Genomic DNA, 26,455 nt, shown 5'->3' with positions numbered 1-26,455 from the left:
TTATTCCTGAATCTAGATTAAATCCTGGAAGTGGAGTCAGGCCAGTCTGATGAAATAACAGTGAAATCAATCCGTCTTTAAATATCCAGGGAACACTTCCCAAAATATTCAATCAAAGTAGCTGGTGAGGTTTCGAACAATTCTCATGGATGACTTCTGACTGAATGAATGAGTCAAGGTGCAGTCAGGAGCCCTGTGCGCCTTGAATAGAGCCTATATGGTGATGACCTTGTGGATCCAGCTGCAGTGTGTATCCTCACATACTCACAGAACATTACAGGTTATCCCGCTGAGTTAATAAGGGCTCATGGTTCTCCTGCTGTGAAATCAGCAAGTGTTTGATGACTCTCTGGCAGATTGTTCCACACTGTCTGTACACTTTCCATAAGTTGTTTTACAATGTGAAGCACTTTAAACTTTTTGAAAAGTGCTCTGCAAATAAAGCCAATGGCAAACTGTCCTCGAATGACAGCATCAGTCATTTCAGCAAGGACTCTAAAACAACATATGTTTAAGTTCAAGTGACAGAGCCCTGCAGAGGCAGGAGTAATTATGCAAAGGAGGATGTAGGGTGCCATTGTTATGAGTGACGGAGTCCAGAGAGGGAGGAGGTCATTGTGGATGATGGGTCACTACAACATCTCACTTTTACACAGGAGAATACTGTTTTTTTTCCCATTTCGTTTTAATTGTGAACTTTCTCCGTCTTTTTGTCACTTGGGCTGTGCAGAAATGTACAATTTCTTATGTATCCCTTATCATACAAAATACTCTATATTTAAATGTACAATTCATTTGTAAGTTGACTGTTGTTGAGGTGTCATTGTGCTGTCACTACTTGTTTAGGAGTGTGTGATTTTAAATGATCATGACTGGTTCAACGATTTACTTTTCATCTTCAGGTGAGTGCAATGAATGAAATAAGCAAACAGCCATCAACAGTCCTTGACAGAGATGATGGTGATGATGATAAACGTTACTTCAGCTCAGGCACAGAATGGCAGACTGAAGCCGTCTATGCAATGAGCCTTGATTACATCTTCGAGAAGGCGCAGTAATTAAGGCTGGGAGAAATCACTCGGGTTTAATCTGCGCTGTACTATCAGCTTCCAGGTGTGCTAGGAGAGCATTTCAGGACAGATCACTGGCATAGAGAGGAATAAATAATTCAACAATACTTCAAATACTCAAGCACTGATATTTAACACATTTTAAGCTGTATCTATAGTGGCTATCTTCAATTTTTGAACCAATTCATCCCCAATATCTATTTGATTTATCATTTTCCTATTCAGCTTGTAAACCACTGTGTATACAGCTGACTTAAAGCGGCATTTCATGAATGAAAGGTGCGACACAAATGAACGGTTGTTCTGACGTACACTGGCCAGCCCTCGCCGGTGGAGACAGTGAAGAGCGTGAGGAAGGCCCAGAGAACGTTGTCGTAGTGGAACTCGTACTTCTTCCACTCTCTGGGCTGCGCTGCCACGTCGTCCCTGTCGTAGTCCAGAAAGTGACCCCTGAGAGAGAGACAGGAGGTGAGACAGAATCAGGTGAGAGGAGAATTTCAGTATAAAGTCATATGTTACCTAATGGCAGCCACCATGGCTGGAAATAGAGGTATGACAGTGGAGTCTCAACTGACAAAAGTCAGTTACGTTATGGATGATTTAAGACATTTTGAAAACATAGATTGATTAAGAAGACATTAATGAGGAGTGGTTTGGACGATGTACCTGCAGTCTTTCTCCAGACCCTTGGACTCGTCGGTGCAGTAGAAGAATTTGCCCTTGAAGAGCTGCACAGCGATAACAGCGAAGATGAACATGAAGAGGATGTAGACGATGAGGATGTTGAGAACGTTCTTCAGCGAGTTTACAACACAGTCGAACACCGCCTGGAATAGTTACACACACACATACACACACACACACACACACACACACACACACACACACACACACACACCCAATCACAGATCAGTTGAGATCATCAAGTATATTTACACATAGACGTTTTTAGGAGACTGTGTTGATGTACATCGGCTCCATTCCCAGGAAGCTAACCAGAACTGTGTCATTATCTTCTGTTTGTTCAAAGATGAACTGTTTATTTTGAATTACGGATGGATAACACTGGCCACACATGCCTATGTGAGCCTCACTGTATATCAGAGTTCTGCTATTTGGGCTGCATTCAAATTCATTTGAACTTGACTTTTTGAAAAAGAGACAGACCCCTTTTGAAAACGGGTGAAAACTGGACGATGTCAGCTTGTGCTGCGATCTCTACAGGAGATGAAGCGCTTTCACCATCTTGACATATATGCAATCTAACCAAATGAATATGCGGCTGCATGAACGATCGCCATCAAGCCTTTTGTCTCCAGAACGAGGACAGAGCACATTTCGCTCCTCCTCTACCAGCCTGTCCATCAAACCACTCTGCCCAAGAATCTCAGAAGAGTTGTGGACGAGCCGTCCGTCTGCCAGCTCTGATCTGTCTCAATCATCACACTTCTATTACTCCAATCACATCTTTCGCCTGTTGTCAGATCCATTTTTTTCGGATGATCAGCCGCCTTCACCAACCAGAGGGAAGCTGTCATTTCTGCATCAGAGGAAACAGTTGAGGTTCTTGCCTTGATGGGGGTCACAATCCAAAATTCTTCACTTTACACACTTCTCTAAAGCCACTACATAGACTTCAAACATTTGCAAGTATGGCACCCCTCAGTGGTTGCATCAAGAAGGTTTTTCACTGGTCTAACTTTTCTGTTAACCAGGAATGATGCCATCAGGATCACTTGAAGCATAATATAAAATAAATGTGAAAGTTTCTTTGCAAAAGAAATACCATCTTCAGTTGTGCTGATATGATCAGCTGAATGGGAACATGTGGACTTTCTGTGCTGAAGTTTCTTTTCACATTTCCTCTGACATTTCCTCATATTTTGCTCCTTGTCTGAGCACTGTTCAAGTAGACAGCTGTACTATCGAAGCAGTCTAGACTCATAGGATCAGAGGAATCATAGGGCTATTCACATAGCCACCTTTGAAAAGTTGCTCCTTCACAGACCTGGAGTCAGCTGGGAATCATAAAAGTTCGAATGAATTCTGGTGGTGGCCCAGATTCAAAAAAGTAATCTAAATGTTCAAAGATACTTGTCATATCAGTGTTGCAGTACGCTCTTCTTGTCTCCACGGTCTGTGTGTATGCTCAATATGTTCCACACACTCATCGCCAAAGTATGAGTTAACACAAAAGACAAAAAGCTAACTATGCAACAGACAAACAAGCTAATTATTTTGATGTCATGGTAGTGTGATAAATTTCACAACTGCATCTCAAAAACAGGATTTTTGACAGCATTTTGAATCTAATCCTCAAACTATTGAGCATCATGCATTTTGTCATTTGTCTCCTCTCTCGCTCAACGTTTTCCTTTTCCTCTTCCTCCTCTTCCTCTTTCTCATCCTTCCCTTCTTATTCTTTGCTGCTCAAAAGGCTTTCTCTGCACATTTCTCCATGGGTTCATGGGTTTAGCTTAGCTATTAGCCTTTATGCACAGTTTGCCCTGAGGGGCTTCCATAGTCCAGCAGTTTTACTTTGGTGTATTTTACAAACGTGTTGTAGTTTCTGTCACCCTGTGGCAGCTGTCTACTAAATGCTTACTGCAGTTTTAAGATAAGGCATATAATTTTTAGACCCGCACCAGGGTTCGTTTGGAAGCGAACCTCTCTGGCTGGGTCTCGGTCCGGCTGTTTGGTCCGCACCAGAGTTCGATGCTTTGTATTCACATCAGCCCAAAAGGTCCGCACCAGCAATTTTTTTGGTTTGGTTTGAAACAAACAAGACAGGTGTAAATACGCCTCTCTCTAAGTCTCTGCTCACTGGAACCATTCAACTATAAATCAAAGTGAATACCATCATTATGTCCGATGCAACTTAGGCTCTTTTATCATTTATTTTAGGGTGTGTGTACTTTTACAAACTCTTATCACATGGACATCTTACTGAATGGACCATGTTTTCTCTGGGTTCCTCAACATGCTCACAAAGTGCCACTGGTGACAAAGGTTGTGAGTTCAAGAGCTGGGTGATGCAGATTGAACATCTCATACCTACTCAGACATTGTGCAAAGGTTTGATGACAGTTATCTTTCTTCTCTTCCACCTTCTTCTTCCTCCTAAAAATGCCTGGCTTTGCCTCACTGCTGCACAGCTGCTATGATGTTACAGTGTTTTTTGCTCTGACTCTGATTTCCATTGAACTTCATTGGAGCAGTTGTTTTCAACAAAGTAGCAGCTCCAAACTTTTCAGGGTCACCCTCCAAACCTTGAGAATGTGAGTGTTGGATGCTCAAAACACAGTTTCTGAATTATTTTATCAACCTGCTCCATCTGTGCCCATATCTTTGAGGTTTGAGTGTATGTACTGAGAAATAAAAGGCTAACCTGCACAGAACTACTTCAGTAATGGAAGCAATTTCAGTCACTTGCATCCAATTTGTGCCTTCACAACCCAGAACACCCCAAAGGTCAAACAGCTCAAACCTTTCATCTACAGCCAGACATCAAGTATTTATTTATGATTCAAAACACGGTTGGTCTAAAGCAGGTATATCAATTCCTCCTTGATATACTGTAAATGCATTTGGCTGACACAGGCAGTGGCCCCAGCTGCTCTGCATGGTTTGTTTTTCCTCAGAATAGACTGGTGGGTGACAGATTAGATTACTGTACCTTCAGCTTGGGCAGCCGTTTAATGGTCTTGAGTGGCCGCAGGACTCGGAGGACCCTCAAGGACTTGATGGTGTTGATGTCCTTGCCTTTCGTCCCTCTGTGCAGAAAGTACAGTTAGTGGTTGATGTAAGCATTCATAATCAACCCTTTCGTCCCATCTTCCAGTAACACGAGCTGGTTGCAGTACATCAGGTATACTGCGTACTCCTGTTTATATTCTGTTAGTACAGTACATGCATGTGGGTTTGTAATGTTACTCTACAGAAGCATGCAACTAGAGAGGAAAGGTAATTCTTTCAAAGTAATTCAGTACATTTACGTTACATTTAAGTACTGTAATGGCTAAATACACATTTCAGATGTTGCTGCTTTACGTGATCATTTTCATTTTGTGGAATTTTCTATTGTTTGTCCAAATGTCCAAAATGGAAATGCACTTTTTATTGCACGAATCTATTATTATTGTAGTAACATTATCTGTCTTTCTTTCTTTCCTGGCATAATTTTCCTCTCTGTAGTCTCTTTTGATCATTAGTTCCTTCTTCTTTCCTTCTGTCCGCCTGTCTTTCCTTTGTCCTCCCCCCCCCCCTTTTTTTTAAACTTCATTCCTGCTGCCCCTTCATTTGTTTCTTTTATTTCTGGTCTTGTCTTTTTTGTCATTACTTTCATCATTCTTCCCCTTTCTTTTTCCCATCCTTCCTTCCTTTTGTTCTTTCTTTCTTTCTTTCTTTCTTTCTTTCTTTCTTGCTTTCTTTCCCAAACCCTCCTTTCTTCCCTTCATCCCTTCCATTCTCCATATTTGAGCAGTGACCTGGCTAGTGAGTAACCTCAATATATACTGCACTTTATAGGCTCTAAATCTGCAGTCACACAAAGCTAACATGCTAACATGTTTCTGCAGAATAACATACAAACATCTGATACTGTAAATGCACAAAGAATCAGCCCCTTCGTTGAGGAAGCAGCTTCTTTGCTGGAACCACTGCTGTCAGTCATTGCAGACGCTGCAGGTTTTGTTAACAGGTCACAGAATGGAAGGTGTGTATGTGTGGGTGGGGGGTTGAAAACTAGCTGTTATGCTAATAACATAAAGCTGAGCCATCATTCACTCAGAAACTGACATTGGCCAAGGGCAGTGGGAGAGGGATTTTTAATTAATCAGTCACACGCACACACAATGTGGCTGTCACTCTCAATAAATGGTGTTTCTGGTTTGTTTCTTCTTGACTCCCAAAATTGAGAGGACTAGAAAGCAAGAGTGTGTATATATCTAAATGTGTGCATAGCAATAATTTCATGCGTGAAGGATGTGGATGGGGACACAAGCATATGAGAAATAAAAGAGTCTAAAAGCCCTGTTAGTGGCCCGTCGAGGCCCTGCTGCTTCTACATCAGCAACAACCAACCAATGTTTTCATCCCCAGGGGACAAAAACAACTCCTACTGTAAAAAGCTAACAATTGTAAAAGATAAAAATACACCCACAGGTCATTAAACAAACATAATAAAAATGCATGCAGCCTTTATCTAATGTGCACTCGTCACAGCACTTTCAGAAACATTTTGTTTTAAAGCTCTCTGGAGGTTCGTGTCTTTTTTTGTCACCTTCCAAAACACAAGTGCAAAAGCAGATCTGCCATCGCCCGGCGCCCTCTGTTTTGTTGTTTCTCCTGGGAAAATCCTGGAATTTGCATGGCCCTCACAGTTAATGATGAATAATCATCATACATGGATCCATAAGCTTTCAAATAAAAAATCTAAATACTCCCCTGATTTTGAAACCTAAAAGTTTGCAGGTGTGCAAAAGTGTGAGGATGAATTAAACTGTGTGTTTCTCTGCTCTAACACAAGCTGTAAACATCATCCTGCTGAGTTCCTCCAGTAGTGACCTAGAGTTACTTCCAAAGATAAGGGGAATGTCTTAACCTAACTATATTGTTGTATTATGCAGGCTTACAGGTTACAGTTAAGACACAAGCAATTACATTACAGCTGACAAAATCCAGTCCAAAGACTTGCAAATAATCAGTGATGAAGTACACATACGATTCAACAAATAGGGAGAATAGTTTCCAGTTGCCACTAAATATTGGGTAACCCTGATCTACTTTCCATTCAACTACGTCTGGTCATTTCCTGGTTCTTTCTTGAACATTCAAAAATAAATGAGTCAGAGGAACTGAACATGCAGTCCACTTCTCTGTCATTGGCAAAAAAAAATAAGAAAGTCCTTTCCAGGAATTTAAGAAAGATATGAGCTCCTTTCTGGGGAGGGACCTGCAAAATAAAACACTATGACACGATCAGTTGCCTATTGACACAATCTCTTCTTCTCGGCACCTTCTTTTGCTTTAAATGTCCCCAAACACACATGGATACACATTCACACAGGCCCTGATCAGTCTGTCAGTGCTGCAGAGACCCTCATTAAAAAAAACAAAGACAAGAAAAAAACAAAAAACACCTGGTTGGCCGGTGGAAGGCATTTAGGGACTGAGGGAAAAACAGCTGTTTACCGTTCACTGAGTGAAAAAACAATTAGAATAATGAAATATGTTTTTTATGTGGTGAGGACGGAGCTTAAACAGGAGAGAAGCATGGTTCCATACATTTTCGGCTCGGGGGCCTTTTCTTTTCTCAGTGGAAAACTCTAAGTCTACCAAAATGGCATGCAGCTCTCATGCTTGGATGACTCGGTTACCCTGGCATGCAATCTGTAGAGTCAATGCCAGTCCTCGCTATTCAAGGACCTCAACACATTGAGACGGCAAGAACAGTCTCCCAATAGCTTTCAGAAGCGCCGTGGGCTATGAATGTAATGTGTGTGTGTGTGTGTGTGTGTGTGTGTGTGTGTGTGTGTGTGTGTGTGTGTGTGTGTGTGTGTGTGTGTGTTCGCATCAACGCAGCGCAGATCAGCACTGCTTAACGTGCTCAAAAGCCAGGGATGTGAGGTTGTCCTCTGTGATCATGACTCTGGACCTCTCAGCTGACCCGCCCTGAGAGCGAGGAGCATTTCCTGTTTAGGGACGCACGATCTGACCTCCAATCAGAAGCACTTTCCTGCCCCAGCAAAACAGGACCAGGCCCCTTGTATCCAGAGGTTTCACGTGATTTACATGGGGAATTTTGAATAATATAGGTGCAAATATATTTGAGTTCAACTGCAACAAACGGCTAAAGCTCATTATTTTCTTTTTTAATGGTACTTTGTACTTTGACTTTATGTTGATTATTAAAAATAATAATATTTTGTTTGTTTTTCAGAGGATTTGGGGATTTGGTGCATAATTAGCAGCTCATTTACATTTTCCTCTCTCTTTTCTATTAGGTGGAGCATTTTCTGAGGAGGATCTTCTTGTTTTATGGTAAAAATATTATTATATTATTTTCCTTTCATACACTTGCTAGAAAGAATGTACCCCTGCTTTTCAATGAATCAGCCACTCGAGGTGGATTCAGGTGAGGAGCTATGATCTTTTATTGATTTTGGAGTCCACTGCATAAAGGAGGATAGAAGTGGGTGAAAGGGAAAGTGAATCAAACTGTAGACTATAATCTCTTAGTGATTTGACCAATTAAAGCCACTTAAGTCAAGATTAAAGGAGATTCACATGAAGGTGAAACAATCGATATGGGCTTTTTCGCTTTCATATGAGTGAGTTTGCAAGCTATTCAGTGCAGATTCATATGAGTGCATGTCAGCAGCTATATATTGGCCTTCTGAAAGCTATGAGGTGGAGCTCCCAATATTGTCTTTTTTGTCTGTGTCTCCCAATATTGGTAAATGGTTTTTTTTCTAAAAAGGGAAGAGAGGAAGGAGGGAGGGAATCATGGTCATATCCCAAACATCTTGGGATGGAGGGCGACAAAGTTTATTTGGAAAGGTTGACAAGAGGAGCGTTCCATGTTTCACATGTGGGGAAAAGGGAGAAAGGGATCAATAAGCAAAAGGTAGATAGGGACAGTTCCCACCTGGCCACGCTTTGTTGCGATCTGATGAGAAAAAGCAATGATGAGCATACGCGCACACAAACACAAACAAGACACAAACACCACCCACATAAAAAGAGCAAACAGGCATATGAAGATAGACAAAGCAACAGAAACATTTTAAGCTGATATCACACAGACATTATTCGGCCTTTTCAAACTTACGACATCAAAACACACTGAAAAGAAAACAAAGATAAGAGACGAATAGAAGCTCATAAACTAATTCCCTGTGAAGAGCAAAGCAATAGACAGGTCTGATAAAACACTGGAATGATTCTGCATACTGAACATGTCTCTAAATCAGTTTTATAGCAAGAGGGTGATCACGACAACATGGACAGTCTCAGAGGACCAAAGATGAGAGGACACTGTTGATGAGAACCATCCACTGTATGACTACATTCACGCTGCAGCGGAGAAAATCTAGCCTGATTTTGCCCCTCACGTAGCTTTTTAAAGCCATGATCCCGCATTCCCAGATCAACAGCAGGTAACTGGCTGATTAAATTAACAGGGCAAATGTAAAAATAAGATCTACATCCAAAACAGAGTGACCCTGTAAGCCTTGCAAAGTGAATGTAGCCCTACATGCTTACATGTCATGACTGTGAGATGATGAGGGGCATGATTGGAGGAACAAAATGCTGGACAGGAAGTAAAAGGGAAGTAGTTGACTCTGATGAGTGAATCTCACTCTTCTACCTGCATCAGGACTGGGGCACAGCATGCTGGACTAAGCCTGCTGAACAGGACGAGGCTGTTATGCTCTTGTGATATGTGTTCAAATGAACAGTGCATTAGCACTTAGAAAATGCTGACAGAATGCTGAAAGCTACATCATCCTGCATCTTTATTGCACTTTTGTGTCTAAAAATGAAAAAGAAATGCTTTTTATCTACCATTTACTCTGCGTTCGCATCTTTGTATTTGTGGAAGCAGCACTCAGATCCTTTGTGTTCATAATATGAGCAACACCTTTCGCTCTTATAAAAGCTTGAACCTGTGAAACTGTTATCTCTGACAGTACAGTATGTTTCTTATTCACAATGCTGCCACGCTGTGCATTTTGGATATTGTTCCCACTAATGCACATAAAATATATCCGATAAATAGAGAACAGGTAATTGCACTTATGTAACCCAAATACAGATGTAACACAAACACAGTTACATAACACAAACAGAGTAAATGCCAGTATCTTTGATCGTGACTGTGGCGATGATGATAAGAATAGCAAATAACAAAATATGACATTTGTTCAAAACGTTTAGCCGAGAGAAGAAGGCTGCTGCAGACGCATCTATAAACTCTGCAAATGACGCCGGTAAGATGGACAGGAGGGAAGGGAGGAGACGCAAACAGCAAGACAAGCACATGGATAGACATAAAGGCAGAGGGAGCAAGCATTACCCCATAAGGCTCCTGAAAGCAATCCAAGCCAGAAAAAAAGGAGGGAGGAAAAAAGGTGAAAGAGAGAAGACAGAGACAGAGTCAACCGACAGAAAAAAAGACAGACAGAAGCATCAATCTACAGCTGGCGAAAGAGAAGAAATCAGAGCGACAGAAAGCAGTACAAAGAAAAACACACCGGTGATGAACTGGATAAACTTTCAGGACAGAGTCGATAATGTGAAATAGAAGCGGACGGGAAAATAACTGACAGCGCTGGTTGAGACAGAAAATGTAATCGCCTCCTCATTCCTGAGACTGGAGACAGGTCTGTAGGCATGAGCCTGTAAGGGGCTCATTAACTCCCTTTATACTGTGACAATAGATAAGATTTATTTCTGATTGGCTGGAAGGTGTCTGTTAAAATCGGATAACAGGATACCCTAATTTCTAAATCAGTGTGCAAGACATAATGAACTGCAGTTTAACCGCAACACTACTGCCTCTTTTGCTGCTAGTTAACTCTCACTGATAGAAAGGACCTAACCGGTGTTTGAATTGGGTCAGTACTCACCCATGAGGAGCACCAGCATGCTAGATTTCTGTACCACAGTATTTATTATTTACTCATTACACATACAGACACTTTAAAGTAATGTATGTAGGTACTGAAGATGTAATGATCGTAAGTGTTGGGGAAAAATGGGCCCGTTTTCCTGCACAAAATAGTTGCAAGAGCAGGCATGAATGTGCAGCTGAGTGAGGTACAACATGTGGTGTAGTTCAGTCAGAGAGCTGCTGGAGCTTTACTTTCTGCACGTGATAAATGGGCACAGCATCAGCACAATAATACCTTCCAAGGTGTCTCAGTATACGAAATAATTACCTTGGATGAGAAAACTCCACCAATTATTTTCAAATATGAAAACATGTGCTCACTCCCACCTGGACTACAGCGGCAACACTGTGAGGATCACTTTCAGTGCATTCAATACCATTCAGCCGCTGCTCCTGGGTGAGAAGCTGCGAGTGATGGGAGTCGACGTGCCCACAATCTCCTGGATAACTGACTACCTGACAGACAGACCGCAGTTTGTCCGACTGGGCGACATTCTGTCTGAGACCATTTGAAAGTAGTACAGGAGCACCACCACAGGGGACTGTTCTGTCTCCTTTTCTCTTCACCTCGTACACCTCAGACTTTCAGTACAACTCTTCATTGTGCCACCTGCAGAGGTTTTCGGACGACTCAGCGGTGCTGGGGTGTATAAAGGATGGACGAGAGGAGGAATACAGAGCAGTGCTGGACGATTTTGTGGAATGGTCGGGTAGAAATCACCTGCTGCTTAACGTGGCCAAGACCAAGGAGATGGTTATTGATCTCAGAAGGAACAGGACGACCACACAACCACTGTGTATTCTGGGGGAGAATGTCGCAGTGGTTGAGGTTTACAAATACCTCGGAGTGCACCTCGACAACAGACTGAACTGGAAAACTAACATCAACGCTGTGTATAAGAAGGGGGTGAGCAGACTATTTCCTGAGGAGGCTCAGATCATTCAACGTGTGCAGCAAGATGCTGGAGATCTTTTAGCAGTCTGTTGTTGCCAGTGCACTCTTCTTTGCTGCAGTGTGTTGGGGGAGCAGCGTCGGAGCCGGTGACACCAACAGACTGAACAAACTGATCAGGAAGGCCGGCTCCGTTATAGGTTGCAAGCTAGACACTTTTGAGGAGGTGGTGGAGAGGAGAACACTGGACAGACTATTATCCATCGTGGAGAACCCTGAACATCCTCTTCACCACCTCGTGGACAGACAGCTCCAGCTCCGCTGTCACAAGGACCGCTTCAGGAAGTCATTCCTGCCATGAGCCGTCACACTGTACAACAGTAACTTAAACAGTTAATCCACCAACCTCACAAACCTCAGTATTTTAAATATTATCTGCACTACTGCAATATTGCACATACAGTCAACAGTTTACATTTATTTATCATCCAAAACTGCATAAATATTTTGCTATATTCTTCTGTTTTTTGCAATGTAAATACTGTAAATTTATTATATTTTTATTATTATAATATTAGATAATATGTATTATATATTCTAATACATATTATATAATGATATATTTAGTTTTACTTAGTTATATTTTTATTTTTATTCCTGCTTACATTTTTTGTCACGTTACTACACTTGTACACAAATATTGTGTATACACTCTATGTTTGCCTCTATGTTAATGCTACTGCAACAAAATAATTTCCCAAATTGGGATCAATAAAGAAGCAGTCTAAGTCTAAGTCTCAGTCATAAAATAATTATTTCCGCGATGTACTGAGCTGCAGGAGTTGCAATTACGTGCCAGCTTAGAGACTAGTGCCATTTCTTTTCCTCTATTCCTTCTGTCCCCTCCCGAACCTCAGACATATCAGCCACGCTGTGCATGGCCCATTAGCTGACTAGCAAGGAGGGGCTGTGGAGACTTTATGTAACAATGAAAGATGAGTTTGACATTGTCATGTCGGCTAAATAACCCCAGGGTGCACAAAAGCCTGAACGTTTGCGAGGAATAATTGGATGAACACACTGGAGTTGTTTGTTAGAGGGAAACACAGGAGCAGGGGCACTAAGCCTGATGGACAGTGGAGAGAGGGTCACATCAGCTAAAAATACTGTAATACAAGACCACCGTTGTTTCAACACATTGTGGTGTGGCTGTGTCCATCCTTGAAATCCATTACATTCAGAGCCCTGCTGGGATAATAGAGGAAAAGATGACTTACGAGCAGGCAAAGGCCACCAGAGCTCCGCTGACCACAATGAAGTCCAGAATGTTCCACAGGTCACGGAAATAAGAGCCAGGGTGGAGGAGCAGTCCCAAGTCAATCATCTTGAGTCACAGAATAAACAGAATAACTTAAAAAAATCATACAAACACAGACACATTCTTTGTTTTAAAGCCTCTTTTAGAAACTATTCTGACCCCCTCAGCTCATAAACATCTTTATAAGACTTAAGAAGGTCTAGAGCTGTCATTATTTAAAGTGTGTGGAAATAGGAAAGAGTGTTATCACAGATAAGAAATGTAAAACCACAGACCCAATTAGCAATGCCGGTGACACCGTGATACAGGCCACTGTGTGCTACTGCAGCCTCCCCGTAAACAGATTTGGTGATTTGCAGGTCAAAAGACGACCAGAAGAAGTTTGGTTGAAAATGACTATATGTCCACATGAAGCAAGTGCTAATTAGATAGAAAAATAGATATTACTGAAAAACAACTGGTAACGTAAACATCAAAAACAGTTTCAATTCTCAAAGAAATTTCGCCCACCCTACAATCCTAGACGGTTTCTGACCTGCAAATTACCAAACCGTCATCCAGAGCTCAAATCAAAGTGCACCTCCACTTTGACAGCCATCTCACCTTAATCACCATCTCAAAGGTGAAGACTCCAGTAAACACATAATCCAGATACTTGAGAACCTGCAAAAACAGAGTGTGAGAGAATATCCAGTGAGATGACTCGTCAACAGACTCTGTGACAGATGTTTTCGGTTTAAGACACTTGGGAAGTCTGTGTGTGTGTGTCTGTGTGTGTGTGTGAATGGACCAGATATGCACAACATGTTCCTCTGCCCTGTCAGAGGTCTCAAGCTCTGTCAGTTTTGCACTCCCCTGCACTAACACACATTGCCTGAACACCCACACAAGACCACGCACGCACACACAAATACACAGCATGCGAATGCACAGTCACAGCATCACCTCAGATTCCCTCTGTGCCCCTGACTAGAATACAAATTAGTTGTGCTTATCTGTCAAAATGCAAAAACTCAAGTCATGTGTCTGTATGTTTGTATTACCTTCTTATTCCAAACATGGGCTAACGTGCTATTCAGGGATATGAAGAGCACAGAAACATTTTGCCAAACTGGATACGTGCCATTTTTGAGAAGATTTCTCAAGTCAGAGTGACAGCAATTGACTGAGGATTACTCAGAAAAGCTTGTTTTTGTGTTTCCTACCGTTTGTTCCTCAATTTGGGCAAACTGTCAAGCCCTGTTAGGAAGGACTTCCTAAAGCTGTCCAAATTAATCAGCCAGTCAGCCCAAAATGAGATGCGCTTGTGCACGAATCCTCATGCACTTGTGTGAGCATGCACATTTTCATTTTCAAATACTGGTCTGTGTGACCACGTCCGTCCGAGAACCAGTGTGTTTGTTCCTTCCAGATGTTTATTCATGAAGTCTAGATGTCAGTCTGACTCACGTTGTTGCGCGGTGCGTTGGCTTGCACGGGATCCTCAGCTGCCAGAGCGATGCTGCTCATGGTAATGACCATCAGGATGCACATTTCAAAGTAGCGTAGGTTGACCACGTAGTGACACAGCCGTCGCACCCTGCAAGACCACACACACACGTAAACACACATGGACGCAAATGTAAAAGTGCATTAGTAGAGTCATGACAGCTCACTAGGTATACTCAGGTGACCCCCCATAACGGGCCAAGGACAAAATGTGCATCCTTCCTTTTCAAAATAATACACAAACGTGAGCATGTATCAGCCTCAGGGGTCCAACGTGACTCAAGGCCATCTGGGTTCACAATGTCTGTTAATGGAAGTAATGTGTAACAACTTTGAAAGAGTCACACCTGCATGAAAAAACGAAAACTTCATTTTCCCATTTTCTATAAAACACTAAAAACACCTTTTCTACACTTCCTTGGGTTAATAATTTGACATCATCAAAGGTAGGAAGTGTACCACAGGTCTTTTGAAAGTGCACTGCTTGTATCTGTGCTTTAATTCTTTCAGTCCCCACCAAGAGTTCGTGATCTGTGGGTTTGGAACACAGATCAACTGAGCTTTGTCCTCAGCCTCAGCTCCCTCACTACGGCAGTCAGTAGGGGCTGCATCACTGCGCATCTGCACTTTTGCTCACTCGTGAAAAATATCCTGAGATACTCATTCCCTTGAGGCACCGACCCATCGTTTTTCCAGCAGACTGCCATGGCCTCAGATTTGAGGTGCTGGTACTTTTTCAAACTGCTTACATCAGCTACAAACACCCCAGTGTGCGCTGGTGGTCACGGTCTAATGAAGCCAACGGAAGCACATCATCAGCATAAAGGAGAGACACGGCGAAACCGAACTCTTGCTGCAGTCATACAAAGTCAGGGTAGCAGTTACCTCTGAAATAAAGGGTTTGAACATGTCCCAAACATCTCCCAATATGCACACAAAATTCTTACACATGCAGGAGTTCAAGACCTTGTGGACTACCAGCCACCCCTGTCTTCTGATCTGTTGACAGCTCTCCCTTAATGCTACTGTCCAGCTGCAGAACTTAAAATATGACTATGAAGTCAAAGGTTGATATTTGGACTGTTGGGTGTTTTTGGACCTCATGCTTTACTCGTCCATGTTTATGTCTGTGGAGGAGCCAGGCAGCACTCTCTCAAAGACGACACCCAAACAAGCCAAGAGGGCCAGACAGTTCAGACTGCATAGACAACGCTCACACCTTCAGAGGCGCTATGAGGTGTTAATAATACTCTGATCTCTGGAAAGTTACCAGGGGGCAAGTAGTTTCTCTTTTGTCGTGATGGTTCCGAGGTAAGCAGTGGTACTACAGTGTTCAGACGACAGACAATCTACCAGGACTGATATTTGATAAGTGATCCCACTCCGAGAGACGCAGCAGCTGGAGAAGATTTTGTTCCTCAGGGAAAATCTCAACACACTGTTGGTCAGCCAGAGTCTCAGTAGTGTCACAACACTAGTCTTTCACCCATCTCTGGAAAAAATGAGAGTCCAGGGCCTGCCAGGTTTTCCACATTCAGTGCTGTGCTTAGAGTTAAGCTAAATTTGATCTCACTGGCATCTGCCGCACCTGCATCACTACCTGAGAACAGACATTGGATATCCTGATAACAACTTTTTGTAGCAAGGGAATCAGTCCATCAAGTACCCCAAGTACACTGAGTACATACCTGCTTCTGGTCATCTTTTCTTTTTGGTCAATATAAATTACAAATCAGGATTTGATTGAAATATATTGGTTTTAATTAGGCACTGAATAGGGATGCAAAGATAAGCAAAATGTTTGATGTGCTGCTTATTTAACAAGGTGGGTTAAAAAAAGGAGTGTGCTTTGTGGGCTTTCTATTGTTCTTAACTCAGCCCAAACTATCAATCTTATTCCACATCACTCCTCTCAGTCACCTCCCAGTTATGACTCACGGGTTTGTTTGCCCGAAGATGAACATGGAGCTATAGGGAAGGATCTGCCGAGGCCCATTAGCCGCCTCCTCCTCCTCCAGATCTTTCTTCTCCTCACTGAGTTGGAAGTTGTCACAGTCGATGTTGTTCACTGGTGTGAAAAAATAAATACACTCATTTAGTTCAGAGAAGAACAAACTTTAGTAAATAGTGAGATTTTCTCTGTGGTTTTGAAATGCATGGCGCTGATCTGTGTTGTTGTTTTATGCTTGTATTTACCTTCTGCATTCATAAAAGTGTATAATCAGTAACTTGGCTAATTAGAACTTTTTCATATGAAAATCTTTGTTGATTGTAGGAAGAAACATGAAACTTGTGAAAACAAACACACATACTTGATGTTAAATGAAGCTGTTTTTACACTTGCAAGTAGCTACATTTCTAAACTAGAAGCACTCTTTAGATTACGAAAAGAGCATCTGAAGCTACAGAAGAAAAGTGGTAAAGAAATGCAATTTAAGTATTATAGCAGAGTAGACTGCTTGTGGCATTATCAATTGCTTTTAGCTGGTTGGTTTTTTTAGTTGGTTTTTGCTTATTAACCATGTTAGCATCATGCCTCTGTGGACAACAATGAAATATCTCAATCGCTACTGGTGCCATCTTCAGGTTCCATTTGTCCAACATACCGGTCTATGATCAAATTCATGCAAAACAAATGACACTCTCATCAGCATCAGCTGTACTACCTGCTTAGTGCTAATTAGCAAATTTTATTATATCAACATGCAACGGTAAGATGGTGAACATGCTAAACATGATACCTGCTTAGCATCAGCATGGTGGTATGACCATTGCAAGCATGTTAGCATGCTGATATTAGCATTTAACTCAAAGCATTGGTATGCCTCTTGTGAGGCTCACTGAGCTGCTAGCATGGCTGAATAGTCTTAATCTTATTGAGCAATCTTGTTTTTCACAGTCGGAAATCATTCCACATAATCTTTGCAGCGATCTTGGGCTATGGTGATATTCCTAATAAGGCTTAATTACCCTTAATGACTCTGCTATAAAGTGATGACTAGTGGATATTAAAGGATGTTTTTGGCTCACAACCACGAGGAATAAAACTTGAAAAATAAAACCGTCATCATTCCCATGCCATCCCCACTTGATGTGACAGTGACATGATGTACTCACTGGGTATGATGGTGGTTTCTCCAGGCGGGGCAGTGATGGTGACAGGGATGTGGATGGCGTTGCTGTTGAGGCCGGCCTGGCTGGCCCTGGTGGAGTTCTTCTGGTTGTCAGCATCCTCTTGCTTTTCTCCAAGACTCAGGCTGCTCCGCATTGCCTGCAGAGGACTGGAGGCGAGGCCGTCCTCCTCAGCATCTGGCTGCCTCTCCCTGGGGGAAGAGATGTGTATTTTATCACAGGCATCGTTATACTCTGCTTTCAGGGAGCTTCAAGCGTTTTCTGCCAAATGAGATCCATATGAGAAAGTTTCTCTGTCCTCCTGGGAAACGGACCACAACTTATGTGGCAACAAACCAGACGCTACTGAACCCAAACACAGAGTTATATGGTGTTTATGCATAATGACAAACTGATGCAAATACTGTCTTCGAATATGAAATTTAAGTCTAAAAAATATACTTGAGAATTAATTGGGGAATACATATTGCACAGAGCGAGTCTGTGAGAGTGATGCTGCACTTTGTAGTCTGCTTGTGTAGCGTTGTACTTAATATGGTGATGAGACGCACAACAAATGATAACTTTTCTATTTCAAAACACAGTTCATCAGTGTTTCTGCTGGCTGGCTCTACACATTCTCATGATTATTGCTGAACAAAGGTGGACTCTGACCTGTGTTTCCACAGCAGCTGGCTGGAGATTCCACCAAAACAGTGAAAGCATGCTTGAATTTTCCTGCTATATGAGTACCAACACTAGTGAATCAGAGGCGGAGTAAATATTTGCAGGTTTAGGATACGATAATATTTCCACTTCCATCCTGCAATGACTAATTTTTAGGCCACTTTGGGGCAGCAGAAACATGCTGGGAACACAACACTTACAGATCATGGCTTTTTCACTCAATCTGCCTCCTTGTTTTTATCACATTACGTGTGATGACTCTACACATCTGATGAATGAAAGGCCAATATTCATTCTCTGTTATCTGCTCCATAGAGCTCAGGGGAGCTGCAGATTCAGCTGATAATTCTCTGTCAGTTCATCACTACAAGTGACCCTTTGTTTTTCAGGTCTCATTTGATACATTGTTATAATAAATTAGATTTAAATGATAAATATTCTAGAAATATTGGGTACAGTGATAGAAGCAAAACTATGAGCTGGCATTGAGTGACTACATAAGTATAATAAATATAATAAAGTATGCCAGTGGATTCACATCCATAACTGTACTTCAGCACAAAGGCGTCAACATGACAGAAACGCTGAGAAGGTGTCTCTTTTGTTTTGATGATAGCGAACAAGTGCTTATCTGTGTTCTTATTCTGTCGTCCTATCACCTATTCATAGCAACGCCACCAGCTGAAAATGTTAGAAAGAACATCATTTTTATTGGCATCAACTATTAATTTGCATAGTTTTTGATGATGACAGTGCTAGGCAAAGCATTTCAGGGAACACAGCAGAAATAAAGGTGTTTACAATGTCAAAATTATCAAAAAACAAGACCCAGCTGAAATAAAAACTGGTGATTCCTTTGAAAAAGCACTCTTGTGTACTTCAAATAATTTCTAATCTAAATCTAAATTTAGGCTGTTGTAGTTATTAATTATGAATAAACATTTTATATCACCAACAATATGTAGAGTATATATAAAAATCTCATATTTATAGAATCTGTCTGCTGTCTTACCAGTGACCTTTTGTTCCATTCTTGTTCCTCTTGCAGTCGTCTCCGTCCAGTGCAGACTGATCTCTGACCATACGAGAGCAGCGTCCCTTCCTCTCTCCATTGCTATCGCCTCCTCCTCCGCCCTTCCCCTTGCGCTCTCCCTGTGCACCATTCGCTATCATCCCATTTCCCTCTTTTGGAGGACGATGGGAGTGATGGTGGCGATGGCCCCTTTCCTCTCCTCCTCCTCGCACATCATTGGCCTCCTCCTCAGGGGAGCCGGCCTGGTGGTGGTGCCTGTGTCCCTGCCCTCCGTCGCGGCTGTGGCTCCTTTCCACTCTCCTCTCCTTCGTCTGGGCACCATTGGCGTTGTGATCTCTGCTCCGGCTGTGATGGGTGTGGTGCCTCCCTCCCCGGCTGTCGCCTCCATCCCAGCTCTCCCCGTTCTTGTCACGGTGTCGGTGATGCTTTCTGGAGTGGGGGTGGAAGTTGTCTCCCAACCCGTCCTGCCTAGGATCCCCTGTCTCCATCCGTCCTCCTTCAGGAGGCCTGCTGGGTTTGTCCCCGTCCCTGGCCTCTACCACGAGCGGCCGGTCCAGGTGAGTCTTCATTTCAGGATGCAGGTGGAGGGCGGAGGACATCCGGAGGCGCTCCTCAGGGTCGAGCTCGTTGAACAAGGCCTCACTGCTCGCCCTCATGTTGTGTCTCCTCAGCTGGTTGGTCCTCTGCTCCCACACTGACATGGTCTTTGCTGACCGCTGCTGCTCCTTACTGCACACATGAATCAAACCCAAAGAAAAAGATCACATGACAATAAAAAAGACTTTCATGTGTCTCGTTTTTCTCTACTTAATGAGATCTTTTTTGTATGGGGTGTGGTTGAACATCACCACAGTTTCATCCATAGCCCGACCATCTTATGCTATTAATTCTATTAAATTCTAGTCATGGAGGCTGTAATAAAGTACAATAAGTAATAAAGAACCAGACACAAGGTGGTCTATGGATGCATCAGCATGAATGTTCACCATGGTAAAGCTTTTACTTACCATGCTTAAGTGTTATATGGAGAAGTGGCTCAAATTTCAACTACAAAATTTGACTATCTTAAATGTTACAGCACCTAGGATGATAAAGTTTGTCTAATAATGACAGTTGTCACATTCTGTCATCATGACATGACCACATAATGGAAGGCCCTCACCTTATATTTTTATTAAAGTCTTCCCACATGCCTTTGATATGAGCATAAATGCTATTCAGTCACACATCTGGGAAAAAACAAGGAATTCCATCCATAAGGAGATATTATGGGATGTGTGGGTGAGGTAATTTATGAAATAATTAATTAATCTGCACCCACCACCAGGTGTGTGGTACTTATTTTATAACAACAATTCTATCAGAGTCTATTTTTGTCACAGGAAACAGCAACATATCTGTAGTAATACGGTAATTTCTCCAATTTTCTCTCTGGATGACTTACTACTCCTTTGACTGGATGAAGCAAAGGCACTCTGCAGTGTTTTCATGCATTGCTTTTCAAGGCTTCCTTGTTTGACTCACTCAAATGACTAAGAACTGAAGCAAAGCACACTTTTCATGAACTAGAACAGATGCAAGCAACTGACGAAAACCTTGTTTTGCCAAGAAAGCAAGACTAAAATAACAACTTTCTCTACTTTTTCTATATTAAAAAAACACCTAATTCATCCATCCATTCCAGATACTCCTCAAGTATGGAAAATATTCCAGGCTTGAATACATACGCGTAGATCACAAGTTGTCCTTTGAAGCCCCAATTGATTGTAAAAATCAATTCAAACTTGTACAACAAGTCCAACAGAGTATTTCTGCATGGTGGTGCCTATCAGAAATGAGACTTTGAAGATAGGCTCCTATTTTTCAAGTCCACTAATACCAACATGCCCATAGAGTATGTACACTGAAAGACTTATTGGTGGCTGTAATTGTTTTCCTCTCCATGCTGGCCATGAACAGATCCCTTTCTAAAGCAAGTTCAATGTAAGAGATGGAGGACAAAAGTTTCAGTTAAAAGTTCAGTTAACACTGATATGAGACTTCAATTCACTGCCAAACAAAAATACAAAACAATGTAAAATTTGGCTTTGAAAGATGTGCTATTTCTCTTGAAACTTAAGGCTGAAGAGTAAAGGATTAATTATATTCAGAATTCTATAATGGGACGATGGAAAGCAGAGCAGAGCGCAGATAAAGTGACTCAGCCACCTTGTGAAATACACCTTCTGCAAAGAATTCAGCCCAGACAGTGCTGTTTATTTTGTTTTTAAACTCCTAATATAAAACTGCATCTTCTTTATTATTTTGGCTTTGCAGTGGCAGTCACTGAAGTTAGACTTGTCAGACACGTCATGTGGCAAACCTCGCTGATCTGGCATGCAATTAAACAGAAATCATTTTTCAATCTCTGTTTGCCTCAGGTCATGTGTGAATGGGGCAGGCATGGAAATGTGCAATGGGCAATGGCCATTCCTGACATGTATCTTCTTGAGGGAAAGCAGCAAGCTGCTTCCTGAGTTGAGAGGAATATGGTGACACCAACGAGTGAAATAAGATTTTTGAACATGGGGGTTCTCTACAGAAGTGAAAAGAGTCAAAAGACACAATCAAAAATCCTTTGATGTGTCCGTTTTTTCCATCTATCATGTATGAAGGCATTGCAAACGGTTTCTGTTTCTGCACAGTATGATTTATTTACATGGGGCTTTATGGGTTAGTTAAGTTTGTTCCATCTGGTCACCTGTACCTCAAGATTCGTCGGGTGGGGGAGGAGTAGACAGTATAACTCCTAAAAGGCAGACAAAAGACACAGACAGACAGAAGGCAGAGGACACGGGACAGACATCCACTGACAGGTGAGCAACAGACAAACAAGTGGTGTTAATATGTTTACAGAAAGGAAAATGAGAGACGTAACACTGAGGAATTTGAGCTATATTAACAAAGCGCATGCACTCGCTGAAAAACACAGACGGAGGGCAAAGAAATCAGAGTCAGTAATAGTCCTAAATGTACATTATCTCAAAGAGGTGAGATGTTAAAGAAGCAACGAATCGCCGGGCAGGGGGGCAAACTAACAGCTGGCCAGTGCGTTTCATTTTGGCTGCGGCTCATATTGTCTTTTAAACTAATGTCCTGGGGTGTACAATTACAAACACACTGGAAATGTCAAACTGCCCGCGGTGATGGCAATGCTGAGAGAAATTAAACATTTATAAACAAATTATTCACATCAGAGAGCACAGAGCGGAAGATGAATTTCTGTAAGCGCCAACACAGAGGAGCTGCAGCCATAAACAAAGTACACAATGGTTGGTTAAGGCCAGAGGGAGGCATAACTGTGTTTATGTATCAGCGATTTCCACTCACAATTACGCTCACACTGGCCTCATAGCTTCAAATGTATTATGGGTTTGTGCTATTTACATGTAATTGCATTTCTCTGCTCTGCGAGGCACTTTGTTATGACTTGTTTTTTTCTTATAAGAATCATAAATACATTTCACTTTACCAGCAATGAAGACATGACAGACTGCATTTTAGTTTTATGGAGGAGAAGAGGAGAGGAGAAGAGGAAAAAAGAGAGGAGAGGAGACAAGGAGAAGACGAGACAGCAAACAAGGAGAGGAGAGGAGAAGACAAGAGAGGAAACAAAGAGAAGAGAAGAGAAGAGAAGAGAAGAGAAGAGAAGAGGAAACAAGGAGGGAAGAAGGACAGAGAGGACACAAGGAGAAAGGGGAAGACAAGAAAGTGGAGCAAAGAAGATTGGGAGAGGAAATGAGGAGAGAAGAAGAAAGGGAAAAACAAAAGGAAAGAGAAATAGAGAGAAGAGGACATGACGGAAAAGAGGCGGAGAGGGTGAGGCGAGGAGAGGAGAGAAGAGGAGAACAACCAAGGAAGGAAGAGGAGAGGAGGAGACAAGGAGGAGAATATTGTAACAGAGAGTGATAACTCACGGTGACTGAATGCTGTTGATGGACGACCTGCGAGAGAGTGCATCTCGATTTTGCTTTACAAAACTGTACATGCAGAACAAAAACAAAAGAAAAAATGAGACACAAATCTGAGGGGGGGGCAGGTGGACTCGCAGCCTGTCTGACCACCTGCCCCCTCCTCTCTTACAGTTAAGGACAATCTGTGCAGCTGCTTCAATAACACAACAGCAACAAAAGCGTGTCCGTTAGCAGAGACATTTCAGAATGACACAAAACTAAAAAGTGAAAACAGTTCACGAGTTTCATTCCAAAACAAGAAAGGCAGCAGTCGATCTTTCACTGGTGAAAACAGATTTGAAATTGAAATTGGAAGTAATTTCTAATCGGGATGGTTTGATTTTTTTTCATTTTGTAATGAAACCCTGTGTTTCTCTGGAACAGCACACATAATGCACATAAAACAGTTCATTTGAAATAAAAGCATTTGGTACCTCACTGTTCAACCAATGAAAATATTCTGAGGACGCTGAGGGTACCACACAGGATCACATAATAACAGAAACGACAATGAAGAGGAAAAGATTAAAAAACGAGCGAGGCAGTCGTTTACGGAGCTGATCATTTTCTACAGTCTAATTGACCGTTTCTTCATGAGCAGGACGCCAATTAAGGAGCGTGAATCAAAGATGATCGCATTGTCAAATGAACGGAGGGCTGTCACACAAAGGGCTGCGCGGAATTCTATAACACACAATCACATCCAGGAAATGTAAATTATTGTTTTGTTTCCCACATCAACAGAACAGATGGGCATCAAAGAAAGCCACATTTTAACCTCCAGCGTTACATATTGTAGCTATTAATCACTGATAAGGATGAAAACGCTCCAGTTTTCACACCAGCTTTCTCTTGACATACTGTCAGAATTTCAGCGTTCATCCAGGCTCTAAAAATAGGCTGAATTTGGAGGCGCAATTAATTCCCATGCTGACGCGAGACCCCCGAACCTGTCAATCACAGGCTGGCTGTGGAGGGTAGGGGGGTGGGTCAAAAGTTTTAGCGTGACAAGAACTTTCTGGTTATATAAAGACATCCCTGTCATTGTCATGTTAGAGGAGAATGGAAGTTCTGACAGGGCAGATTAAGGTTTTCATCTATCTCTGTTTATCTGTTGCTCATTCTTTCAAAATAAGTCAAAGGGATGAACAAATAGTTGGCGTTCTGAATTGGAAAGCAGAAGCCTAGATTCATGAATTCAGCAGATCTTATAGTCTTAAAGCAGACATCCATATTGGTTTTGAATTAAAGGTGCACTGTGAAGTTTTCTCTGCTTTGTTTACATCCGTGCTGGCCCACTCCTAATGTTCATGGTACCTTAAATAAAGCATATCTTTTATTTTATTAATCTATATTGCAGTCAAGGTGGCCATTCTCATCAGATACTATACCAAAACACTGAGTAGTTGTATCAGTACAGTTTTACCCTCTTTGTCATCTAAAATCATTATTCAGGAATCTTTAAATCCCATAAGGAGAGAATCTGGACAGTTGCTCACTGAGACCTACTGACTGCAGTCATGACAGACAGCAGGTCAATAGCTTGTTCTGATGTAGGACACCAGTTTTAAAAATAAAATGTTATTTTGGCAGCATGTAACAAGGCTGAAGATGTTCAATCAAGCATTGAAATATCACATTTTTTCAACATTAAGCAAATTGGAATTTTTGTAATTTAGGTTCCACAAAACACAAAACTTCCCCTTCTTTCTGGTAATTTACTTGGTAATTACTTGAATTACATTTTGCCACTAAAGAGGACAAAAACCTGTGTTAAGATGTAGACTTTGGCTTAACAGGCTCTATGAAATTAATAAATCTGAAAAAGAAATGAAGTAAAACTAAAATATGCTGTTGATTTAAGTGCTTCTATTATTGAAGAGGACAGACAGTGGGGTGCAATAAACCAGGTAACACCACAGGAGCAGTCTCATAGTGGGAGCAAATGAAAGTTCAGGAGGTATGTCAGACACATGTACTCAGACTGAGAGGGAAGAACATCTGGCAGGACGACACACTGAATGACAAAAAGACACGGATCTCCAGTGTGGGCGAACAGAGCTGCTGTCAGGGGAGAGGGATGCTCGCAAACTTACGCAGCTATTGAGATGTTGGCTGCTGACATCGGGCTGACTTCCTTCACCTCCATAGCCTTCTGCAGGGCAAGCTTCTTATTGGCTGCCTCCTCCTGCTCCTCTTCATCCTGCAGCCAGTGAGAACCGAGACGTAAAACTGTGCTTAATGAAAAGGCATTACGACACTGATGCCGTCATAGACGGTGTTTAAGAAGTGGACGGAGCATCTGAGTCTGAGAAGTGAAGCCAGTGAGGAAGTGCCTCAAACTGGCATTCTTTCTGTTGGCATTTTGTAAACACTTTCCCAATGAGTTTATAGTCTCAAATGCTAGTTTCAAATCTTCGTCAATTATTGTCCCATTTGGAGTAACATGGACGATAAAGCAGGGTATGCTTTAGGCCATGGCTACCTTTTTGCTACCACAGCGCCATCAGATAGAGGCGCAGCAATGTGTATCCATGACCGTGTATCCATGGCACTGTGTACATGTAAAGAGCCATGAACTTGTTTTGGGGTTTTACCTGTGTGGGTGTGACCCTTTCACACTGTGTTCTCAGTTCATGAAAGTAATCATCCTTGCTCATCGTTTTGTACCTTGCTCATCAAGCTAGCTAGTGTGGTCACTTTTCCAAAAAACTAAGAGGGTGACACCAAAATGCCAAACTTGAGGCTTGAAAACAGTAGTCCACAAACCAATGGAAGACATCACTTCCTTAACAGTCTATGTGGGCTGTGCACATGCCGAGGTGCTGGTTTGACACGTTTCACTTTGAAATGGAAAAAAAATGCTACACCTACATATATTACAATACATTATTAATGTGTCCTCAAATATAACAGTCAGACAGTCCAGCCCAGCCTACCTTAGTCAGCTCCTGTGCATTTGCGAGGTTATCGACAGCGATAGCCAAGAAGACATTTAGAAGGGTGTCTGAATAACAGCAAGACTCAGGAGAAAATCCAAATGTAGAAAACATATTTTCTGTGTTTTATTTTCCACCAACTGAAGCAGGACCTAAAAATTATGATTGGGTCAAACTGTTGGAGTCTCGCCAATATTTTGATCCCAAGCGGAAAAACACAATTGCAGGTCAGGGTCTGTATTTATCAAG

General features: G+C 42.0%; 1 protein-coding gene across 4 annotated transcripts in view; it reads right to left on the bottom strand.

Moving 5' to 3' along the window:
• The window catches only part of cacna1bb (calcium channel, voltage-dependent, N type, alpha 1B subunit, b), a 159,921-nt gene that overhangs the window by 35,084 nt on the left and 98,382 nt on the right, over positions 1-26,455 (bottom strand). For all 4 annotated transcript variants that reach the window (XM_076758020.1, XM_076758019.1, XM_076758022.1 and 1 more), the window contains exons 19-30: positions 26,207-26,274; positions 25,364-25,470; positions 23,232-23,294; positions 19,255-20,004; positions 17,562-17,767; positions 16,383-16,512; positions 14,406-14,535; positions 13,560-13,619; positions 12,916-13,022; positions 4,747-4,843; positions 1,737-1,897; positions 1,383-1,520 (exon numbers count right to left, since the gene is read on the bottom strand). In XM_076758020.1, coding sequence (XP_076614135.1) covers positions 1,383-1,520; positions 1,737-1,897; positions 4,747-4,843; positions 12,916-13,022; positions 13,560-13,619; positions 14,406-14,535; positions 16,383-16,512; positions 17,562-17,767; positions 19,255-20,004; positions 23,232-23,294; positions 25,364-25,470; positions 26,207-26,274 — 2,017 coding nt within the window. The remainder of the gene's footprint in view (positions 1-1,382; positions 1,521-1,736; positions 1,898-4,746; positions 4,844-12,915; positions 13,023-13,559; positions 13,620-14,405; positions 14,536-16,382; positions 16,513-17,561; positions 17,768-19,254; positions 20,005-23,231; positions 23,295-25,363; positions 25,471-26,206; positions 26,275-26,455) is intronic.

The sequence above is a fragment of the Chaetodon auriga genome, chromosome 19 (assembly GCF_051107435.1).
Source record: "Chaetodon auriga isolate fChaAug3 chromosome 19, fChaAug3.hap1, whole genome shotgun sequence".
Taxonomy (NCBI): Eukaryota; Metazoa; Chordata; class Actinopteri; order Chaetodontiformes; family Chaetodontidae; genus Chaetodon; species Chaetodon auriga.
Note: the sequence above shows the minus strand (reverse complement) of the source record. Positions and strands in the feature narration are given on the sequence as shown.